Source organism: Hyla sarda, chromosome 3, assembly GCF_029499605.1.
Source record: "Hyla sarda isolate aHylSar1 chromosome 3, aHylSar1.hap1, whole genome shotgun sequence".
NCBI lineage: Eukaryota > Metazoa > Chordata > Amphibia > Anura > Hylidae > Hyla > Hyla sarda.
Window position 1 is genome coordinate 427,513,501 of NC_079191.1, and position 25,372 is coordinate 427,538,872.

Sequence of the window (25,372 nt, forward strand, 5' to 3'; positions counted from 1 at the left end):
CCGCTGCTCTATTCCCTCCCCGTCCCCAGTTTTATAGTTAAATATCCCGCCGCCGCTGCTCTATTCCCTCCCCGTCCCCAGTTTTATAGTTAAATATCCCGCCGCTGCTGGTCTATTACCTCCCCGTCCCCGGTTTTATAGTTAAATATCCCGCCGCCGCCGCTGCTCTATTCCCTCCCCGTCCCCGGTTTTATAGTTACATGTGCCCTGGGGACTGTGGCCCTTCATGCTCCGGCGCTCTCCTGATCTGTCACTGTGCGCCGCGCACTGACTGACGAGTGACGTCGTGTTGAGGACGTCACTCGTCATTACGCAGCGCACAGTGACAGATCAGGAGACAGCTGGAGCATGAAGGACCACAGTCCCCAGGGGACATATAACTATAAAACCGGGGACGGGGAGGGAATCGGGCAGTGGCGGAGGCGGGACATATAACTATAAAACCGGTCACGGGAGGTAATCGGGCAGTGGCGGTGGTGGGACATATAACTATAAAACCGGGGACGGGGAGGGAATCGGGCAGTGGCGGTGGCGGGACATATAACTATAAAACCGGTGACGGAGAGGGAATCGGGCAATGGCGGAGGCGAGACATATAACTATAAAACCGGTCACGGGAGGTAATCGGGCAGTGGCGGCGGCGGGATATTTAACTATAAAACCGGGGACGGAGAGGGAATCGGGCATTGGCGGCGACAGAACATATAACTATAAAACCGGGGACGGGGAGGGAATTGGGCAATGGCGGAGGCGGGACAGATAACTATAAAACCGGGGACGGGGAGGGAATTGGGCAATGGCGGAGGCGGGACATATAACTATAAAACCGGGGACGGGGAGGGAATCGAGCAGTGGGACTCTGGCCAGGCAGAAGCTGCTGCAGTTCAATAATTTAAAGCGCCCGCTTTAAATCTTTAAACTGCAGCGGCTTTAGCGTGGTCACAAACAGTCTATCGGCGTATAACACGCAGCTAGACTTTAGGCAAAAAATTTTAGCATAAAAAATGTGTTATACGCCGATAAATACGGTAATTATATAATATCTATCAGCATGGGGAGATTTATTAAAACCCGTCCAGGGGAAAAGTTGCTGAGTTGCCCATAGCAACCAATCAGATCGCTTCTTTCATTTTTGAAAAGGCCTCTGAAAAATGAAAGAAGCGATCTGATTGGTTGCTATGGGCAACTCAGCAACTTTTCCTCTGGACGGGTTTTGATAAATCTCCCCCCATATGTGTACACTGTCCCTGGATCTTACTAAAACCTTTATCATAAAATACATCAACCCTGATCTTAAAGCATACCCGTCGGATCCAACAAAAATGTATTTTTTTTATTTATTTTTTTAAATATATCACTCAGTACCTAATCCTGACCATGTTCATCAAATTTTTATGTATCTAGCACCTTTATTTTATTTTTTTATTACACTTTTAATTTAGCTCACTAGTCTAAATTCCTCCCAAAGAGAGGGGCGTGGCCTCACTGTGCAGGTCTCCGCCCCCTCCCTCAGTATGTTGTCTGCTCACATCTCCCCTAGCATTAGCAAAACTACAACTCCCAGCATGTCCTCCCTGACAGTAGCGGGACACAAGATGACAGTGGGAGGATTTCTCCTCCAGTTCTGAGCCTTGCGATCACAGCTGTCAATCAAGGAAGTGTGTCCATGACATAGGTGATGACGCATGGACACAGCAGGACTAGTATGTGTCCAGGCAGGGAGGCAGTTGTTTGACTGGCTTTTTCTGTATAAAATACTGAATTTTTTTTAATGAAAGCAATTGTAAAACTTATTGGCTATACATGCTTTACAACATATCAAAGGTTTTTGTGTCTGACAGTGCCCATTTAAACAATATAAACAATATGGAAACATATCTGTCGGCAGAGAAGAACCACAGTATGGGGGTGATTACAGCACAGTTACCTCCAGTGACTCGCAGGTGATGTCTTCACTAATCAGAATCTTCCTCTTTCTTCTCCATACGGCCCAGACCGTCATGATGACTTCAACTCGTGACTTGTCTCTCTGTTTTATAAACCTTTTGGGCTTCACACTCTTTCAACACCAACTATACCTTTTTTCCCAACTACATTACCATTACCTAAATGGTCATATGACCCCTGGTAGGCAGGTGCCTTCACTAGGTAGATGGTTGCACCCCTAACAGACAGTTGTCCCCCACAAGCTTGGCAATTGTGCCTCTAGTAAGCAGTTATGCCCTGCTAGGTATATAGTGGACCCCAGAGTAAGTAAAGACTTGTCCCTCACTAGGTAGACAGGTGCATCCTTACCAAGATAAACAAATAAACCCCCTCCTCTCTGCTTCCATGTTAAGAGTCTTCTCTTTTTATGTATTCATTCTCTCTTCCCCCCTGGGGGACACAAGTGATGGAGGCAGCTCATAAGATCACAGCACTCATTGAGCTCGGCCTACAAGGCTTGGGCCTCACAACCTCTAAGAGGTGTACGAAACCTGTCTGGCAATCAGTGATTGGCAGCTTTTGTTTTCACCGCTTGTCCCTGCCACCACCCACAGCCACTCGCATAGGACGTCGGGCGGGGGTGGTGCAGCACTGACACAGTCTATTGGCTGTGAGTATAACTGATTCAGTGTGGGCGGCGGGGACAAGCACAGCAGGGACCCAGCAATCTGATACCTGAGGTGAGAAGCTCATCTCGCCTCATGGTTAAAGCAGCCCTGGACCCAAAACACAGATTTTACCAATGCGGTCCTCTCACATGTACTAGGACATACCCTGAACAACATTCTTGATTCCACCTCAGAGGGTTATACCAAAATTGAAAGTTAACCCCCTAGCCACAGCATAGGGAATAACTAGCTGAGTAGGGTCTCACCATTGGGAACCCCACCAATCATGATAATGGAGGTCAGTGGTCATCTGAGTTATTGAAACAGCGAGTGTGCCTGACTGCAACTAAAATCGTTTTTTATGGGACTTCTAAACATTTAGGACCGAACACTGCTATGTTAAGAACTCTGAAATAGAGGGATTAGAACAGAACACTGCTGCTGTGTTCACTCAGGGGACAATTGACCTCCGTTGGTGGATGTCCTAGCGGTCAGACCACCACCGAGCAACTAGTTCTCCCTGGCCAGGATGGTGGATAATTTAAAAAGTTTGGGGTTAAACTCAACTTTTAGGGGTTATACCAACCAGGGTACCGCCAGCTGTTGCAAAACTACAACTCCCAGCATGCCCGGACAGCCGAAGGCTGTCCAGGCATGCAGGGAGTTGTAGTTTTGCAACAGCTAGAGGTCCGCAGATTGGATGCCACTACTCTAAAAGTAAGCAATGAAGGGTTCCATTTACTGACAGCAAGCAGAGATCATATGTTTCGCTGAAACTGGGGCACCCCTTTAAGTAAGATCCACTCACTTTTTTAAGGTGGCTGGAAGTCACAACCATGACCATGTTATTCCTTTTCGGCTAATCAGGCCGAGCGAAACCCAGAACAGAATGCGTTATGCTTGGTGCAGAACCTAGGGGGTGGAGCATGGCACCAGGACTTGGTGTTCTTTGCTCCGCCCACGCTCAAACCCTGCACGTTCTATACATTTTTTTTTACCTGTAGTATTTCTTAATGATCATGTTACCCTTGGAGCACTAGGACTTGTATACAGCGACCTGCTGTATGTAAGGTGAGCTGGGAGCATCTGTATACCGGTGATAAGCATACTGGTAGATTTTGTAGCAACAGCTGGAGGCACTGATATATAGACGATCTAACTCTAAATCCAGCCCTGTATCCAACAGAACCCAAATAACCCAACCGGACCATATTCTAAAAATAATAGGGAATGGCCTGTTCTTCATCTGTTAGGGACATTTACGTGACTACTTAACCCTTATCGGGCCGGAATCTAGATAAATAAGATTATGAGAGTGGATTAGTCCTTTAATGACTACGTGCACTGTTCTCCCGGGGCCAGATCTCCTATCTTATTACAGGTGTCTGGATTGTGTATCATGAATAAATACTATTTATCTCCATTCACACCTGGTGCCCACACAGGGCTCTTGTTTTCGAGGCTTCTTTATACACTAAAAATAACCACTGCCTGTAAAATATAATGACGGAATAATACGTTCACGTAAAGCCCATTATTGTTATCCTATTATCTTTCTTCATGTACATGAATAATATCTGGGGGAAAGTAAAAGTCTATAATTATAAGATTAAAAAATGTTGCGGCGCATGACGTCAGTGCGCCGCGCCGTGCATAGCAACGACGCAGGGGACGCACGCCGGAGGCCTGCAGCAGCGCGAACCCGACCCAGGTAATTATGCCACCAGGGATAGGGGGAGGCAACGGGGCAGCGGCGCCGGCACCGATAGTCAGGGGGACAGAACGGCGCCGATAGCCAGGGGGAGAGAAGGGCCAGCAGCAGGGCTCTAGACCCCAGGAAAGGCAGGGGGAGAGAAGCGGGCAGCAACGGCCTCTCTCCCCCTGCCTTTCCTGGGGGTGTATCGGGGTATACACGTGCACACACGCGCACACACGCACCCTCATTTTACCATGGATATTTGGGTAAAAAACTTTTTTTACCCAAATGTCCTTGGTAAAATGAGGGTGCGTGTTATAGGCCGGTGCGTGGTATACCCCGATAAATACGGTATATTGTGTGTATAGGAGCAGTATTATAGTAGTTTATATTCTTGTATATAGGAGCAGTATTATAGTAGTTATATTCTTGTATATAGGAGCAGTATTATAGTAGTTATATTCTTGTATATAGGGGGCAGTATTATAGTAGTTATATTCTTGTATATAGGAGCAGTATTATAGTAGTTATATTCTTGTATATAGGAGCAGTATTATAGTAGTTATATTCTTGTATATAGGAGCAGTATTATAGTAGTTATATTCTTGTATATAGGAGCAGTATTATAATAGTTATATTCTTGTATATAGGAGCAGTATTATAGTAGTTATATTCTTGTATATAGGGGACAGTATTATAGTAGTTATATTCTTGTATATAGGAGGCAGTATTATAGTAGTTATATTCTTGTATATAGGAGGCAGTATTATAGTAGTTATATTCTTGTATATAGGGGCAGTATTATGGTAGTTATATTCTTGTATATAGGAGCAGTATTATGGTAGTAATATTCTTGTATATTGGAGTAGTATGATAGTAGTTATATTGTGTATATAGGAGCAGTATTATAGTAGTAATCTTGTATATTGGAGTAGTATGATGATTATATTCTTGTGTATAGGGGGCAGCATTATAGTAATTAATAGTTTTGTATATAGAGGCAATTTTTATTAGTAAAAAACAAACAGAAATATTACAGTACACTTGACCAAAAACAAAACAATAATTAAGTATTAAAAATCATACACTTCCATTACAAATTAAACACTAATGTTAACTTAGAATAAGTCCATTGCTTCTAAATGAGAAGAAAAGTAAATAAATAAATAACAACAACGCAAAAACATCATGAAGGGGAATATTAATCTATATGTACATTCCTCCATAGTGTTAGGTTTTTCCTATCCTTCCTGACCTCCAAACACTTTATCCACCTCAATTCTGTCAGGATCAGGTCTACTGCTCTTCTGTCATGAAAGGGTTCACTATACATGGAGACGCGGGTCCTGGTGTGCCAATGATAGTATTTAATGACAGTGATGATTATATACATGGTCTCCCGGTCAATGCCACTTAAACTAGATGGTACCCCATAGATGATATCTGGGTATTTTAAGTACTGTAGTCTCTGGATCTTTAGCCTTTGGGATATTTCCTGCCATATATGTCGCCCTCCCCAGCACTCCGATATAAAATGCGCCATTGTCTCCTCCTCCTGACATCCCAGGGGACACTTGTGATCCGACACACTCAGGTATCTTAAATTTCCCCTTACAAACAATTTCCCATGTAAGGACAGCCAGGCGATGTCATGGAACTTTTTTGGTAGCCTCACACTATTCAGGAGTCTGACTGTCCTGTAACATGGCGGTTGTACAGTCCTTCAGAGCTGGCTGTAAATAGAAGAATGTCCTACACACCCTTACATACAGGTCTTTACGGGTCTTACTCTCTATATAGGACCTCTCAATGCGCCATCTCTTCAGACACCTGAGTCCGTATTCCAGGTACGGGGGGAGGTAGTCACGCGTCCATCTCCCCCTCTTGAGACTGCCGCCTCGCACCCAAGACTCTGCAAAAGGCAATATCCAGTCCCTGATACTATTCGCCCACAGGGAGCTGTTGTTTGAGTCCAGGCAACCAAAATTAACTTTTAGAAACATGGAGTCAAAGAACACCCTTGGATTCAGCATATCCAACCCACCCTCTCTGTAGGTAGGTGATCCCTCTTTTTATTGGGTTCAACCTGTTCCCCCAGAACATTTGGAAGAACAGGCTAAAGAGCCGAGCGGAGAAAGATTCTGGCAAAGGAAAAACGACAGAGACATACAAGAAGACGGGGACCAGGTAAGTCTTCAACATTTTAACCCTTTCTCCATAGGTCAGCCTCCAGTTCTCCCATCGCTGAACCTTTGCATTTCCGGTTTCCAACTTCGCTTCCCAATTTAGTTTGGCGTTATCGTCCCTCCCGAATTTGACCCCTAGGATTTTAATATAGACGGAGGCTCTCACAAATTGGGGCAGATCAAAGTCTGGATCAGTATCTGATACCCAGAGAGCTTGACTCTTCTCAAGGTTGACCAGAGACCCTGAGGCCTCCGAGTAACTTCTGATGGCTGCAGACAACATCTCCACCTCCCGAGGCTCAGATATCACTACAGTCACATCATCCGCATAGGCAACAACACTCAGGGGCAGGCAGTGGGGGACCGGCACCCCCTGAAAACCACACTTCTGCAGTGACCTCAGAAACGGGTCTAAGGCAAATACATACAGCAGCGGGCTCAGTGGGCAACCTTGTCTCACGCCCTCCTCAACCCTGAAGGCATCACCCTGCCAACCATTGATCAGAGGAAAGCTCTCGGCCTCACAATACAAAGTCTTCAGCCAATCAATGAATTGTCCTGGAATACCGTACTTTGACAAAGTGGCCCATAGATACTCATGATCTACTCTGTCAAAGGCTTTAGCCTGGTCAAGACTCTCAATATATCTCCCACACCTCAGGGCTTTAAATCTCTCAAACATTTTCCTTATAGAGATCACTGCCCCACAGATGTTCCGCCCTTTTACTGTGCCATACTGACAGCCTGCCAACAGTGCCGGGGACAGACAAACTAACCTAGAAAACAGGATTTTTGCCAGAATCTTCCTGTCGACATTCAAGAGGGCAATTGGCCTCCAGTTCTTGATGTCACTCGGCTCTTTACCTTTAGACAGCAGAATCAGCGAGGACACTCTCATGGATGGAGGCATCAGGTGACCTCCTAGACAATTTGTGTAAACATCCACGAGGATTGGGGCCAAGAGGTCTCTGAATGTCTTATAGAATTCTGCTGTTATCCCATCTGGACCTGGGGCCTTCTTCAGATGTAACTTATCAATGGCCTCTTTGATCTCCGCCACCGTCAATTCTGCTGTCAAAGGAGAAAAGTCCAAATCATTAGTATCAGGGAGCGGAGTGGTCTCCAAGAATTGGGTCATCTTGTCTTTATCCAAAACCTTCCTCTGAAACAAGTCAGCATAGTACGATCTCACCACCCCCAGGATACCCTCCCGAGATTCCTGCAAAATACCCTGGGAGTCAGTGAGACCGGTGACAGATTTATTTACCACCCACTCCCGGCAATTCTCAAAGGGATCAGGAGACCCTAAGGACCCATAATCCCGTTCAAGAACCAGGGAGGTATACCTGCTGTACTGATACTGCCTAATCTCAGATTTCAGCCGATCAATCCTTTGTTGGTCCCCACCCGCCGAATATAGTGACTCCAATTCTTACCGCAGCTTGAGATACTGGCCATACTTACTCTTCCCCTTTTTAAAGGACAGTCTCTTTAAGAGGGTTCTGATCTCATCCTTGACATCCTCCCACCAGGTGGCCATATCATCATAGAAGTCCACTCTATCTAGCTGGCTCTGTATAAGAGAGTGAATACCTCCCTGAACATGCACATCATCCAAGATACTAGAATTGAGCTTCCAGAGCCCCCTTCCAATATCTGGACATTTGGTGACACCAAGACAGAAGACTAAGGCCATGTGATCTGAATATGGGACCGTTTTCTCATTCCTCTCACTAATAATTTCCGCAGGACCCACAAATGCCATATCTATTCTACTGCTCCTATCAGAACAAGAATATGTGAGTTTTGGATTCCTTCCACCCTGTGTGAACACATCATTCAGACCAGCCTGCAAGATCAGGTTATTTAGGACCTTGGGGTCCCTGGCCACCGCTCTGCCTGAGGACCTGTCACCTGATGTCCTAGTGACGTTAAAATCTCCAGCCATGACTACAGGAACAGATGTGAATAGATATGCCTTGGCCTCGTTAAACAACTGGACCCTTTCTGCCACTGTCTGTGGGCCATAGATATTTATGAGCCGGAGCCTTCTACCATGGATAGTGACCTCCAGGATCAGACACCTTCCCATGACGACCTCTGTCATCCTATGTACAGTCACATCCCTGGTGGTGAACAGTATGGCCACCCCGGCATAAGGCTCCACAGCCAGCGACCAGAAAGAAGGTCCAGATGTCCATTCCCTCTCAGCCTCACGTAAGTGCCCCAGTGTAGTCAGGCGTGTCTCCTGCAAATAGACGGCATCTGCGTCTAAATTTCTAAGATGGTCATAGACTATGTGCCGTGTCCTCCTCACTTTTATACTGTTCACATTTCTTGAGATAATATTTAAAGTAAACTCAGCCATTACAAGGTAACACAAGAAGAGCAGAGACCTGATCCCCATCATCACAAGTCAGAATCCGAGTCCCGCTGGCCACCACCTGTCTCCATGTCTGACTCTACCTGAGGTTTTACACTCGGGTTTTTTTTTTTTTATTGGGGGTTGGTCCCTTGTGTCACCGTCACAGTCATCCTCAATTCTTTTCAATTCAGTGTCCAGATCTCCCTCGGACTCTGACAGGACCTCGTACCTGTTGGACACAACCATCACTCCTGCCCTTTTGTCAGCCCTTTTCTTCACACTGATATTATTCTCCCCCTCAGGCCTGCGGGAGGACTTGTCTTTTTTCCTCCTTTTAGGGCCTGATATTAAAGCCTCCTCCTCTACAGCCTCTGCCCCCGCCACTAGGTCCTCATCAGGAAGCTCCCGGCAGATGTTGTGCCAGGCATTGGGACAGTCTCGGTGAGGGTGACCGATCTCACCACAGAGATTACACCTGATGTTGTGACAGTCAGCACTTACATGACCAGTCTCACCACATAGATTACACTTTACCACTGTGCAGGTATTTGCCAGATGCCCAGGTCTGCCACATTTAAAGCACTTTCTGGGTTGACCGGGGTAGAAGCATACGCCCTTTTCAGTGGCGTTGCGATCGGGGTGCGGGGGGTGCGGCCCGCACCGGGTGACACCATCCTGATGGGGTGACACCAGGTACGCCCCCAGTCCTTAGTTGCGCTGTCTTTGTACTAGTAGGACCACCCCCCGTCACCTGCACAGTGAACCAGCCTGCGCCCCCACGTCTTCTGTTGCGCCGTCCCGACGTGCCTCCGCAGGGCCGCGCAGGAGGATGTGATGTCACTCGCAGAGCGCCCGGAGAAAGGAGCACTGCGCTGGATGGGTGAGTGAGTGTGTGTCTGTCTCACTCTATCTCTGTTTGTGTGTCTCTGTCTGTGTGTGTGTGTGACTCTGTGTGTGACTGTGTGTGTGTTTGTGTGTGTGTCTGTCGCTATCTCTGTCTGTGTGTGGCTCTCTCTGTGTGTGACTCTGTGTGTGTGTGTGTGTGTGTGTCTCTCTGACTGTGTGTGTGTCTCTCTGACTGTGTGTGTGTCTCTCTGACTGTGTGTGTGTCTCTCTGACTGTGTGTGTGTGTGTGTCTCTATCTCTATCTGTGTGTGTGTCTCTGTGTTGTGTGTTTATGTGTTTTTTTTGTGATGGGGGAGGGGGGGTTTGTTTGAACCAGCGATCTAATGTGGGGAGACTTTGACCTATTGTGGGGAACATGCAAGGGAACCTGCGGCCTAATGGGGGGAAACTACTACCAAATGTGGGGAATCTATGCTACCTAATGTGGGGAAACTGCTGCCTAATGTGCGAAAGCTGCTACATAATGTGGGAAAACTGCTACCTAATGTGGGGAATCTGTGCTACCTAATGTGGGGGAAACTGCTACCTAATGTGTGGAATCTATGCTACCTAATGTGGGGAAAGTGCTACCTACCTAATGTGGGGGAACTGCTGCCTACCTAATGCTCCCCCCCCCCTGGCAGTAGCACCCTCATCATCCACCAGCAAACCCCCCCAGCAGCAGCACCTCCATCAGCAGATCCTGATGGTGGATGATGCCAGGAGGATGATCCTGCCGATGGATGATGGGGGTGATACTGCCAGGGGGGATGGCCAGTAGCACCCTCATCATCCTCCAGCAACACCCCCCCCCCCAGTACTAGCACCCCCATCATCCACTAGCAACACCACCAGATTTATATTCAGAGGGTACAGTATGTGGCAGATTTATATTCAAAGGGTACAGTATGTGGTAGTATTATATTCAGAGGGTACAGTGTGTGGCGGTATTAAATTCTGAGGGTACATTATGTGGCAGATTTATATTCAGAGTGTACAGTATGTGTTGGTATTATATTCAGAATGTACAGATGTGTGGTAGTATTATATTCAGTGGGTACGGTGTATGGAAGGTTTATATTCAAAGAGTATAGTGTATAGTAGTATTATATTTAGAGGATACAGTGTCTGGCAGGTTTATAATAATACTTGTTTTCATATAGAGGATGAGAATGCGCTGACATAGTGAGGAGTCATCTGGGCGTCACATTCTACAGACAGAAGTTTTAGCTGGACCTGGTGGTATATACCATCTGAATTAGATAAGGAAAGACTATAGAGAAGACGTCACCTGTAATCACTGATATCATTGTGTATTCTCCTCACCATAGAGAAGACGTCACCTGTAGTCACTGATATTATTGTGTATTCTCCTCACTATAGAGAAGACGTCACCTGTAGTCACTGATATCATTGTGTATTTTCCTCACTATAGAGAAGACGTCACCTGTAGTCACTGATATCATTGTGTATTTTCCTCACTATAGAGAAGATGTCACCTGTAGTCACTGATATCATTGTGTATAGTCCTCACTATAGAGAAAACGTCACCTGTAGTCACTGATATCATTGTGTATTTTTCTCACTATAGAGATGTCACCTGTAGTCACTGATATCATTGTGTATTCTCCTCAATATAGAGAAGACGTCACCTGTAGTCACTGATATCATTGTGTATTCTCCTCACTATAGAGAAGACGTCACCTGTAGTCACTGATATCATTGTGTATTCTCCTCACTATAGAGAAGACGTCACCTGTAGTCACTGATATCATTGTACATTCTCCTCACTATAGAGAAGACGTCACCTGTAGTCACTGATATTATTGTGTATTTTTCTCACTATAGAGATGTCACCTGTAGTCACTGATATCATTGTGTATTCTCCTCAATATAGAGAAGACGTCACCTGTAGTCACTGATATCATTGTGTATTCTCCTCACTATAGAGAAGACGTCACCTGTAGTCACTGATATCATTGTGTATTCTCCTCACTATAGAGAAGACGTCGCCTGTAGTCACTGATATCATTGTACATTCTCCTCACTATAGAGAAGACGTCACCTGTAGTCACTGATATCATTGTGTATTCTCCTCACTATAGAGAAGACGTCACCTGTAGTCACTGATATCATTGTGTATTCTCCTCACTATAGAGAAGACGTCACCTGTAATCACTGATATCATTGTGTAGTCTCCTCTCTATGTCCTATCAGAGCTGTAGTTACTTGTAAGTTCTACTGTTATGGTGAAACTACAACTCCCAGCATAACCTTACCACTGCATAAAAGGGTACTCTACTGGAAAACATTTTTTTTTTTAATCAACTGGTGCTACAAAGTTAAACAGATTTATAAATTACTTCTACTTAAAAATCTTAATCCTTCCAGTACTTATTAGCTGCTGTATAAGTGATTCACAGGAAGTTCTTTTCTTTTTTAATTTATTTTCTGTCTGACCACAGTGCTCTGTGCTGACACCTCTGTCCATGTCAAGAACTGTCCATAGTAGGAGCAAATCCCCATTGCAAACCTATCCTGCTCTGGACAGTTCCTAACATGGACAGACAGAGCAGGGAAAAGACTGGAAACAACTACACAACTTTCTGTGGAGAATACAACAGCTTATAAGTACTGTAAGGATTAAGATTTTAAATAGAAGTAATTTAAAAATCTGTTTAACTTTTTGGCACCAGTTGATATAAAAGTAAATGTTTTCCAGTGGAGTACCCCTTTAAGTAATTCTGGGAGCTGTATATTTAAATGGTGAAAACTTCTTTAACACTTTCCCATTCTGTGGCAAATGGTATATCTGATTATTATACTGGAATTTCTCACAATGCGCTACAACAGTGGTGTCTGTCACAACAGGCTAAAAACTTACTGGGGGGAGGGGGTAGGTATGGGGGTGACACCATTTTCTACTGCACCGGGTGACACCAACCCTAGCAATGCCACTGGCCCTTTTCCCTCCCAATGGAGAAGGAGTTGGGTAGGTGTTGTGTGATGTTCCTATGTTGGCGCAGCTTCACCAGAACCTTCCACCCTCCAGTCCAGATACCGTCATCATCTCTGTTCTTGGTGAGATCAGACACTAGGTCACAATGTCTGCGGAGCCACACCACATTGTCCTGGGGGGGAACAGCTTCATTCCAGAAGATAATATTGATGATGACGTTATCTGGCTTGGATATGGGGATAAAACTGAATTTATTCCAACCCTCTGTGTCTCTGAACCTGGGGAAGTTGGACCAGAACCTATCCAGATTAGACATGAGCTTAAAGCTGACATCATAGCCCTGTCTATCTGGTAGGTTTATTACAGCCAAGATGTCCGCTGGCACAAACCCCATCTGGTGGCACAGGAGCTCCCTCACCACAAACCTCCTATCTGGAAGGTCCTCCTTGGCACCTCTGTGACGAAATCGCACAACATTCCTCCTTTTAAATGGCTGGCCAGTGTAATTGGCGCTGGAGGTGAAGGATGGAGCACCACGGCTCCAGGCATTTCTAGGAGGAACCTGACGGGTACCTGTGTCCTGTCTTACAGGATTGGGGTCTACTCTAGGGGGCCCTGCTACATCTGCTGTGCTTGTAGGTAAAGGGGGGAAATCCTGCACATTATTATGTACAACATCACCTGCCCCATCCACCTCTATATCCTCATCAGATAATACACCCCACACAGATTGTGCACCCCCTCCAGCCACCGACCCCTCAGGAACATCACAGTCCTCACCCCCAGTCCGTGCCCCAACATTGGAGCTCTGCTCCATCACCCCATCACCTTCATACACCGGCAAATGTCCACTGTCCTCCTGATGTACTGGGTTCTCTGGGACTTGTGGTGCCTCTGCAGGTACTGGAATTGCAGGCTCTTGTTTAGGAACAGCTGCAGGTCTCTGAGATTGCTGTTCTCCATACTTATGCTGATCCTTGAAGGTGAAGCTTGGTGGTTTTATTAGGGGTCTTTTCACCTCCTGGGGCTCCTCTGCGGTGATGTCAGGTATAACATCCGATCTGGGCTCTGCATCAAAATATAGCTGGTACTGGGAGAAGCGTTCCTGGTTCCTATAGGATTCCGCCAGTGGTCCCATCCTCTCCAGTAAACAGTTCATCTCGCTCACTATGGTGGCCAGCTCTGTGCTCAGTGTATACAGTTTGTTGTCATGCATGGACTTGTATTGTGGGTTAGCAGTATTTAATTTGTATATACAGTCAATCTGCACCTGTAGCATTTGTTTTTGGTGTTTCAGCTCCTCCATCCTCCTCACCAGTGCAGGGATCTCCTCCGCCAGCTGTAGCTCTGGTGCCCGGGTGGTCTCTTTGCCCTGCTGGTGGGGTCTGGATAGACTCTCAGGCTGAGCGTGCACAGTGGAGCCATGGCTGCTTGTATCTGCTGAAGCCAGGTCAGAGTCAAGGGCAGGAACAATTTTGCAGACACTTTGAGATTTCTCCACAAATTTCCCAGGTGTCACCTCCATAGACCCCTCTGCAGTGTTATGGCTCTTACCTCCAGCCTGGGATCTGGTGCGGCCTGAGCGGGCCATGCTGGAGACCACCTCTTGTTGTTTCAGGTTCTCCTGTAATGTCTGTCTCTCCAGAGATGTCCTCCTCTGTCTCTGTGCTGGAGAGTGGAGCTGCACACCTGCTGCATGTGATCCCCTCACCTCCTGTGCACCTCCATGTGATCCCCTCACCTCCTGTGCACCTCCATGTGATCCCCTCACCTCCTGTGCACCTCCATGTGATCCCCTCACCTCCTGTGCACCTCCATGTGATCCCCTCACCTCCTGTGCACCTCCATGTGATCCCCTCACCTCCTGTGCACCTCCATGTGATCCCCTCACCTCCTGTGCACCTCCATGTGATCCCCTCACCTCCTGTGCACCTCCATGTGATCCCCTCACCTCCTGTGCACCTCCATGGCCTTGAATAGCAGACTTTTCTCTTACAGGACTTACTTTCTGGGAGCCTTTTGGTTGTTCCCCACACTGAGAGCCTTGGCCGGCCGACTGTATCATAACACGTGTCTCACAAACACTTTCTGCTGCTTCTTTATTTGCTTTACAAACATCCATTTCTTTATCTTCCATCCTTGCACTTGTAGTGCTTCCATGCTGAGGACTTTGGTATACAGAATCCACTTTAGGATTTTCATCTCCATCAAAAAGAGTCTGGGAGTTTTCCTCCAGTGTTGGCCGAGAAGCCTGGGCCTTGCTTGGGGAGCTTCCCCGCCCTGGGCTTTCTCCAGACATCAGGAGAACTACAGACACACAACCTCACAGCTAGGAGGCAGTATTATAGTAGTTATATTCTTGTGTATAGGAGCAGTATTATAGTAGTTATATTCTTGTATATAGGAGCAGTATTATAGTAGATATATTCTTGTATATAGGAGACAGTATTATAGTAGTTATATTCTTCTATATAGGAGCAGTATTATAGTAGTTATATTCTTGTATATAGAAGCAGTATTATAGTAGTTATATTCTTGTATATAGGAGACAGTATTATAGTAGTTATATTCTTGTATATAGGAGGCAGTATTATAGTAGTTATATTCTTGTATATAGGAGCAGTATTATAGTAGTTATATCCTTGTATATAGGAGCAGTATTATAGTAGTTATATTCTTGTATATAGGAGCAGTATTATAGTAGTTATATTCTTGTATATAGGAGGCAGTATTATAGTAGTTATATTCTTGTATATAGGAGGCAGTATTATAGTAGTTATATTCTTGTATATAGGAGCAGTATTATAGTAGTTATATTCTTGTATATAGGAGCAGTATTATAGTAGTTATATTCTTGTATATAGGAGCAGTATTATAGTAGATATTCTTGTATATAGGGGCAGTATTATAGTAGATATATTCTTGTATATAGGAGGCAGTATTATAGTAGTTATATTCTTGTATATAGGAGCAGTATTATAGTAGTTATATTCTTGTATATAGGAGCAGTATTATAGTAGTTATTTTCTTATTCATTAATGTCTATGCTGGGAATACCCTTTTATGAAGATAAGGCGTTTTCAGGATAATTAATTTGACATTACCTATTATCATCTTGGGTGATCCATTTTACCATTTGGAGGAATGCAAGAATGTTTTGGAAACCAGTCTGAGATACCCTAATCTAACCATCTTAACCTTCTCTCCGCAGCTGATGGAGTTGCCCTCGGAGCAGCAGTTGCCTCCTCCCAGGTGTCAGTACAAGTCATTGTCTTTTTTGCAGTCATATTACATAAGGTAATGCATAGCTTATTGCAGTTTAATTTGTGTATACCCCACATATTATGGCCCCATCCATCGTTTAGAATGTTCTAAGTAGCACATGAGGTTGTATAAGTGGTCGGTGATAATGGTGATAACTACAGCTGGCAGAACTGGCCGCTGTGTTCCTTCTACACTTTACTGCACAGTCCGGTCACATCCCCCGAGGAGTAGGAGGATAAGGATTTCTAGGAAGGAAATAATGGCCTTACAGCTTCATCTAGGATAGAGCCGCCTGTTGTATCCCCCTGTATGATTGTGGTCATCTGTAAGGAACCATGAAACCTATCACCTATTAACAATGGTGAACAAAGGGTTAAGAATCTGTTGTATTATCTGAACCAAGATAAGAAGCTTTCATTTTGAAAATACCCAATAAAAGGTGTACATAGGGCAGCGTAATCTGCCAAGATCTGGTGATGTCATAGGGTTAGGGGGTAGGGCTATCTCGGGAGAGAGCTGGGGATGTCACAGAATTAGGGGCAGGGCTATCTAGGGAGAGAGCTGGTGATGTCACAGAATTAGGGGGCAGGGCTATCTAGGGAGAGGGCTGGTGATGTCACAGGGTTAGGGGGCAGGGCTATCTGGGGAGAGCTGGTGATGTCACAGAATTAGGGGCAGGGCTATCTAGGGAGAGAGCTGGTGATGTCACATAATTAGGGGCAGGGCTATCTTGGGAGAGAGCTGGGGATGTCACAGGGTTGGGGGCAGGGCTATCTAGGATGAGCTGATGATGTCACAGAGTTGAGGGCAGTGTTATCTAGGGAGAGCTATTGATGTCACAAGGTTAGGGGGCAGGGTTATCTCTGGAGAACATGTGATGCCAAAGAGTTGGGTGTAGAGTTATCTAGGGAAAACTGTTAGGGGGCAGGATTATCTGGGGAGAGGGGGTGATGTACCAGATTTAGGGACAGGATTATCTGGCGAGAGCTGGTGATGTCATAAAGTTGGGGGCAGGGTTATCTGGGGAGAGCTGGCGATGTCACAGAGTTAGGGGGCAGAGCTATCTTTGGAGAACTCATGATGTCACAGAGTTGGGGTAGGGTTATCTAAGGAGAGCTGTGGATGTCACAGTTAGAAGGCAGGATTATCTAGGGAGATGTGGTGATGTCACAGGGTTTGGGGGCAGCGCTATCTCTGGAGAGCTGGTGATGTCATAGAGTTGGGTGCAGGGTTATCCGGTGAGAGCTTCTGATGTCATAGAGTTGGGGGCAGGGTTATCTCGGTAGAGCTGGTGATGCTGCTACCTATATACTGTTCCAAACTCCACTGACTGTGCTAGCAAGCAGGGGAGTAACTAAAAAGGGGTACATGGGTAGCAGTCGCACCAGGACCCTGGTGCCTAAGGGGGCCCCAAGCAACTTTCACTCTGTAAAATGGCAAAGGAAAGAAGCAGAAAGCAAGAGAAATGACAGGAGAAAACTGCTACAATCCATACAACCTCTTCACCCTGAGGAGCAGTTCTCATTGGGCCCGCCCCCGAGGGAGTAGATAAACAAAATACATTGCTTAAAAAAATATTTCTATTAAGAAAGAGAAAATCCTGGTAGTGTCATTTTACCCCACACCATAAAGTATATATTACTGACTCTGTTCCATCTCTTTCTGCAGGCGCCGGCAGCGTTTGGTCTGGTCTCCTTTCTGATGCATGCGGGATTAGAGAAAAAGCAGATTCAGAAGCACCTCCTGGCGTTCTCAGTAGCCGCTCCGCTCCTCACAATTACTACCTATTTAATTCTCAGTATGGTAAGTGGGAAATGAAGACCTGCAAGTCATGACTAAGCATACACAAGGGGGCAGTAGAGAGTTAAAGTATTACTTTGGATTGTCTTTTTTTACTTTGACATGTTAACTTTTTACTTTGATCATCCACATACTCAGATCAATGTTTTTTTCCCAACCAGTGTGCCTCCAGCTGTTGCAAAACTACAATTCCCAGCATGCCCGGACAGCCGAAGGCTGTCCGGGCATGCTGGGAGTTGTAGTTTTGCAACAGCTGGAGGTACCCTGCTTGTGAAACACTGCCTTACACAAACAGCACATTGATCTTAATATTGCCAGGGTAATGGCTAGTTTTACCAGTGGTGGCACTGTGGGGAAGCTGAACACTTGCTGACAGCTTCCCCACAGATAACAGCTGATCGCTAGAAGTTCCAGCATGCTGGGAGTTGTAGTTTTGCAACAGCTGGAGGTACCCTGCTTGTGAAACACTGCCTTACACAAACAGCACATTGATCTTAATATTGCCAGGGTAATGGCTAGTTTTACCAGTGGTGGCACTGTGGGGAAGCTGAACACTTGCTGACAGCTTCCCCACAGATCACAGCTGATCGCTAGAAGTTCCAGCATGCTGGGAGTTGTAGTTTTGCAACAGCTGGAGGCACCCAGGTTATGAAACACTGCCTTACACGGACAGCACATTGATATAAATATGGCTAGTGTAATAGCTAGTTTCACCTGTGGTGGATCTGTGAAGAAGCTGAACACCTGCTGACAGCTTTCCCCACAGATACAGCTGATTGCTGGAGGTTCCAGCATGCTGGGAGTTGTGGTTTTGCAGCAGCTGGGGGCACACTGGTTGTGAAACACTACTCTAGATTATCTCACCTTTTTAGTTGAACGTAATTTTGTTACTCAGATTTGTGCCCCAGATCTTAAAGGGGTATTCCATCCAATGCTAGGTTATGTCCTCTCTGAGCTGTTCAGGCACTGTGCAGAGAACTCATGTCTGTCCCATTAAAGTGAATGGGTGGCTGTTCAGGTCCAGGAAAAAATTAGAAAATGTCCTTATCATGGGCTCCAATACAGGCCAATTCTCTAATGTTAAAGGGCTACTCTGGTGGGCAAAAAAATTTTTAATCAAATATTGCCCGAAATTACTTCTAGTTAAAAATCTTAATCCTTCCAGTACTTATCAGCTGCTGTATACTACAGAGGAAGTTGTGTAATTATTTTCTGTCTGTCCACAGTGCTCTCTGCTGACACCTCTGTCTTTGTCAGGAACTGTTCAGAGCAGGAGCAAATCCCCATAGCAAACCTATCCTACTCTGGACAGTTCCTGACATAGACAGAGGTGTCAGCAGAGAGCACTGTGGTCAGACAGAAAAGAATTACACAACTTCCTCTGTAGTATACAGCAGCTGATAAGTACTGGAAGGATTAAGATTTTTAAATAGTAATTTACAAATCTTTTTAACTTTCTGGCACCAGTTGATTTAAAAAAAAATTTTTCCACCGGAGCACCCGTTTAACTCCCCAGACCACCAGGGATATTAAAACGAATAAGTCAGACCACAACTAATGGCTCGCAGCTGTCCAGAAGGACGGGATCACTATCAAAGTAACCACTGGCTCACGATTTGCCAATGCAACTGCTTTGACCACTACATAGAAACTATTATGGACATTTATCAAGGGGTTTAGTCAGGTTTTCTTTACTATAATTGTCGCAAAATTGTCGCAACTGCGACTACGCGATTTTTCGTGCGACATTTTGACTGGAAAGCGAGAAAAGCAAGTTTTCCAAAAATTAACTACGTAGTAATAATTTTAAAATGGACTACGGGTAGTCAGGCAGTTATTAACTGCGACAGTCGCAACTGCGCAAAAAAAAAGTCGCAACAGGGTTAAAAATTGACTAAATTTACTCCAGCTCAAACATGGAGCAGAATAAGCTACAACCAAAGTAAAAAAGGAAAAATTGCTTACGTGAAAGAAAATTATCAACAGGCTGAAACCAGATGATAAATACGTCCCACATAAGCAAAAAAAAAGTAAGGAAAAAATTACTAAAAAAAAAATACATAAGCAAACATTGATAAATGTCCCTCTATATGAGCATTTGGATCACCAGGGACAATATGCTGCACAGCCAAAAGAATGGTGGCTCAGGATATAGGAACAAATGGGAAAAATCTTTTTGATGACTGATGTGTCTTCTTTTTTGGATCACAGACAGGGGGCTCCCTCCAGCACAGACTAAGCGCAACTGGAAATGGGATGTTGTTTTCAGCCGGGACTTTCCTTTACGTGGCGACTGTTCACGTGTTACCAGAGATTAGCGGCAGAGGGAACCATCAACACCATGGAACTTCAGAATACAGACCTCAAGGCCTAGGACTGTGGGAGAGCCTGACGCTGGTGGTCGGAGCCTTCCTCCCAGTGCTGCTTTCCTTAGGACTTCACGACGGCTGAAAAACATCTGGAACGTCCGCGCCTTAAGTAGTGTATGTAGTAGATGCTGCAGTTTCTGCAAAATGCAGAACAGTGACCAGTGAATGAAGAATTCAGTCCATCGGACCAACTTTTTGTACATGAGATTTAAAAAAAAAAATGTATGGGATATCCTGGACAGGGTGTCCTATCCTATCATTGACCTAGAATGAAGGGCTAGGACGATACAGTTTTTAATTATTTTTAGCCATTATTTTTGTATTGAATGTTTTTAGCCTAAAACTGCACAGTAAAAAATTGGAGTTGTTCAAAACAACCAATGAGATTCCTGTTTGGTAAAAGTTGCAATTTGATTGATCACGAACAACAGCAACTGGAAGAATGTTTTTTAAAAAATTACATTGGGCTAACCTGTATGGATCATCAGCTTTAATCTATAGTAACAATACTAGCATTTTTAGGAAAATACTGTACTTCCTTTACCTTACTCCTTGTTGGTACCACATACAGTAAGAAAAGGGAAGTACCCAGAGGGAGTGCCCCATGCAAACGTGATTTAGTTCTGGCCATAAAAATCCATCTTGTACATAGTGCCTTTCTAATTGTAGTAATAATGTAGTAATAATATAAGAGTTGTATACTTCCAACATTTTAAGTTGTAAGAATTCTGCACTAATTGAGATTATGGGATGTGCTCATGGACTTTTCCTAGACCACATTGCCCAAGTATTCTTGTAGTTGACTTTGTAACAAAGAGCAGCTCTCACTGTGGAGGACCCAATATGGTTGTGTGTTACTTGGAAAGCCAATAGGATTTCAGTGGAAGCTGTGTAATTCTTCATTTCTCCTGTGGTGGCGCTGTAGGAAAATTACTGTCAGATTCCCATGCAGATCACTGCCGATTGTTAGCGGTCAGTTCCAGTAGTTAAAAACACTTGCACCCAATCTTCTGGGGCCTAGTTTGGACCTAGTGAAGCCTCCACAGCCAAATCTTACCACCAATCAGGAGGAACGTTGTGATTTCAGATTGAGATTTTGTTTCTATGCTTTTTAATTATGGAAATGAGTCTCAGGGGAAAATGCACTTTACCTGTTTTAGCAAAGTCGAATAAATTAATCCTACTTATTATAAACCGTGCCTAATACCTCTAAACTGACTACATGCAATATCATTTACAATTACTATATATCGTTGAAGAATCTAGGTGTATTCCAATTTTTGCCCCTTTCCTTAAAGGGGTACTCCACAGCTCAGCGTTTCCGAATGCTAGAGCTGGTGCCGAGAGCTTGTGATGTCATAGCCCCGACCCCTCAATGCAAGTCTATGGGAGGGGGCGTGATGGCTGTCACGCCCCCTCCCATAGACTTACATTGTGGGGGTGGGGCTATGACATCACAAGCTCCCGACGCCGTCTCCAGTGTTCGGAACAGTTTGTTCCAAACGCTGAGCTGCAGAGTACCCCTTTAATTTCTACAGTTACAGTTTAGTTCAGATTGCTCTTTGGGAAAGCTGGATGGCACGCAAACTGCCACCCAGCTTATCCAGTCTCCTGATTCCCTGCACTCCTCACTGCAGCAGTGCTGCCATTCTCTCTCTCTCTCTCTCTCTCTCTCTCTCTCTCTCTCTCTCTCTCTCTCTCTCTGTGTGGTATTACAACTTGGCTCCATTCACTTCAATGGAACTGAGCTGCAGAACCGCACCTAACCTGGAGACAGCCAGGGAGCGGTTTTTGAAAGAAAGTAGCTCAGTTTTTCTATTCCTGGATAACCCCTTTAAAGGGGTAGTCCTGGGGAACTCAACTTAGCCCCTATCCACAGGATAGGAGCTAAGTGTCTGATCATGGGGACCGCTGGGACCCGCTGAAATCATCTGTAAAGGGCCCAGTTTATATTTTTAATTGTTGTTGGAAATAAAAAAAAAAATTTTTCTTTTTTTTTTTTACATTTTAAAATAAAAATGTATATTTGTGAATCCTCTGTTGAACAAACCCAATTACTGTAGTTTTTTAGGACCCAATGTTTCCCAACAGGTGTGTCTCCAGCTGTTGCAAAACTACAACTCCCAGCATGGGAGTTGTAGTTTTGCAACAGCTGGAGACACACTTGTTGGGAAACTCTACCATAGACGGTACATAAAGGGGCTTTTTTTTTTTGTCGAAACACAAAGTGTTACATACATATAAGATGACATCTGGACACTCAAATTGATTCAGATTTCTCTTTGGGACAGCTGGGTGGCACACCTACTGCATGCCACCCAGCTTGTCCAATCTCCTGAATCCCCAGCAGAGAGAGGCTGCTCATCCTCCCTCCACTCCTCACTCCGGCGGCACTTCCATACCCTCTTCCTGTCCCCACACTGATGTCTTCCCTCACTCCACTCCTGCCCCGCCCTGGCCCCTTTTGACCCCAAAATGAGAACTTGGGGTCCATTGGTCTTGGCATTGGTAATGGTCTCAAGAGGTTGGACCCCAACAATTCCACCCTTGCTTCAATTATTGACTGTGAAGAATCGGTCACAATTGGCCAACAATAGGTGCTTCCTCCGTAAACCCCTTGTTGGTGAGTATAGCTGTGAAATTGGGGGCACATACTTTTCTTCAATATATATTTTTGTCCTCTCTGTGTCTTTAAGTTCTTTCTGTGCTTATAAATTACGGTGGCCGTTTAACCTCGATTTGCCGCTTTTCTTTCCATGCCACACTCATAGGAATCTAGGATGCAGCCATAGGGGGCGCTGTTTGCGTATTCTGCAAGGTTAACGAGTCACAAAATGTACTCTTTGACCCTGTAGAGTTCCTATTTTTGGTAGTCAGAGGAAACAAAATGGCGGACAGCTAAGGCGGTGTTCCATAACTAGGCTTGCTCGATCTCGTGTCGATGTCACATGGGATGAGTTGGGGTTGGGTATAGGAGTAACTGTGCTCGCCCCCGAATTTTTAGGCCTTTTGTATAGTACTGTAGTAATATTCCAGTCTTCTATGGTGCCTTGTGATGTTATGCTGTGTGTCAGTTCGGGCCTGTGTTGCATTTTGAATTCTATTCCTATTCAAGATGTTTCAGATGTGGAATTAAACTTAGCCGACACGTTTCGCAGCTAAAAATGTATTTTTCTAATAAAAACTTATGGTAACATCATCTCTGCCGTGACTGGTTTATATAGCAATAAGTCAGGAGGGGGTAACCATGAACATAGCCACCGGCACTATGGGGACCTGAGAAGGGCCTATAGGGGGCACTTACTGTATTTGTCCCTCCCAATAAGTAGTAAAAGTGCTAAAACATGGTTGTAAAATTGTTGCCATAGCAGAAAAACACGTAAGGGGGACCATGCTGTGAGTTTTTTCTTCTGCACCCATGGGGATAGAGGAAACTTAGAAGTGTTCATTTTAAAGGGGCATTGTGATGTCAGGTAAAAAAAAATAAAGAAAAACTGTCACCCATTCACCCACACTAAACCCGATACCTGGGGTTATAATGTGGGCGAACAGGAGACCAATTCATATATACCTATTTACGTACCTGCAGTCTGGCACCCGGTCCCTCTGAAGTTCATCTTGTTCCAGTGCTGAATTGCGCGCTGGAGGAAGGCCCGCCGGCTGGATGTGAATGTTCATTGGTGCTTGTTACGTGAGCGCTTGTGCCTACTGAGCGCTCACGTGACCAGCGCTGATGAATATTCAAATCCAGCCGGCGGGCCTACCTCCAGCGCGCAATTCAGGACTGGAACAAGATGAACTTCAGAGGGACCTAGCACCGGACTGAAGGTACAGTATGTATATACAGTGGGGCAAAAAAGTATTTATTTAGTCAGCCACCAATTGTGCAAGTTCTCCCACTTAAAGGACATCTGCAGCGTGATTAACACTTATTCCCTATCCACCGGATAGGGGATAAATGTTTGATCGCGGGGGTCCCACCCCTGGGACCCCCTGTGATCTCCTTTACGGGGCCGCGGCTGTCCCGTGCAGGGGGCGTGCCGGCCGCAGCATGACGTTGCAGCCAGCACGCCTCCTCCATACATCTCTATGGGAGAGGCGGGGAGGCAGCGTTTGTGCCTCCCCCATAGAACTGTATGGTGACGGGTAGGAGACGGGGCATCACCGTCGACCTCTAGGTCGACGCTACGTGCCTTAGCGCTCACCATGAGCGTTAATGGCGGTGCCCCGTTAGGGAGATCACGGGGGTCCCAGCAGTCGGACCCCCCCGCAATCAAACACTTATCACCTATCCTGTGGATAGGGGATAAGTGTCATACCGCTGCAGTTGTCCTTTAAAAAGATGAGAGGCCTGTAATTTTCATCATAGGTTATAACCTCAACTATGAGAGACATAATGAGAAAAAAAATCCATAAAATCACATCGTCTGATTTTTAAAGAATTTATATGCAAATTATGGTGGAAAATAAGTATTTGGTTCATCTCAGTACTTTGTTATATACCCTTTGTTGGCAATGACAGAGGTCAAATGTTTTCTGTAAGTCTTCACAAGGTTTTCACACACTGTTGCTGGTATTATGTCCCATTCCTCCATGCAGATCTCCTCTAGAGCAGTGATGTTTTGGGGCTGTCGCTGGGTAACACGGACTTTCAACTCCCTCCAAAGGTTTGCTATGGGGTTGAGATCTGGAGACTGGCTAGGCCCCTCCAGGACCTTTAAAATGCTTCTTATGAATCCACTCCTTCATTGCCCGAGCGGTGTGTTTGGGATCATTGTCATGCTGAAAGACCCAGCCACATTTTATCCTCAGTGCCCTTGCTGATGGAAGGAAGTTTTCACTCAAAATCTCACGATACATGGCCCCATTCATTCTTTCCTTTACATGGATCAGTCGTCCTGGCTGGAAGAACTAACCAATCAGAATGGGCATTTTACTCATAAAACCCCTGTATTACTGAAGTGCATGCACTGAATTCCAGTCTGGTAGCGCCTCCCACAGTACAGGGAGGTATTACATGCTCTGTACTCTTTACCTGTATCAGGGTTAGCTGCTCATTTGGACACCGGGTGAGGGAGGCTCCATGTTACTTTTTTAGGACACTGTGTACTGTACAGGACCCTGAAGAAGCTCCTGTCCTCTACATAGACAGTGATTACAGCTCCCAGCAGATCTTTCTTACTTTTATATGCAAGGACTCGTTTTATCTGTATTAGTTAATCTTCACTTTTTCCTATTTTTGGATGACATTTTG

General features: G+C 45.3%; 1 protein-coding gene and 1 long non-coding RNA gene across 2 annotated transcripts in view; both read left to right on the forward strand.

Annotated features, from left to right (window-relative positions):
- LOC130363091 (zinc transporter ZIP9-like) overlaps nucleotides 1-21,496 on the forward strand; it is a 54,602-nt gene extending 33,106 nt beyond the window's left edge. The window contains exons 5-7 of the mRNA XM_056568439.1: nucleotides 15,897-15,982; nucleotides 17,618-17,752; nucleotides 19,961-21,496. Coding sequence (XP_056424414.1) covers nucleotides 15,897-15,982; nucleotides 17,618-17,752; nucleotides 19,961-20,200 — 461 coding nt within the window. The 3' untranslated portion in view covers nucleotides 20,201-21,496. The remainder of the gene's footprint in view (nucleotides 1-15,896; nucleotides 15,983-17,617; nucleotides 17,753-19,960) is intronic.
- Nucleotides 21,497-21,510: 14 nt separating this feature from the next.
- LOC130363092 (uncharacterized) lies at nucleotides 21,511-23,317 on the forward strand. The gene is made up of 2 exons (XR_008891719.1): nucleotides 21,511-22,209; nucleotides 22,271-23,317. It is a non-coding gene; the product is annotated as an uncharacterized LOC130363092 (long non-coding RNA).
- Nucleotides 23,318-25,372: the final 2,055 nt, after the last annotated feature.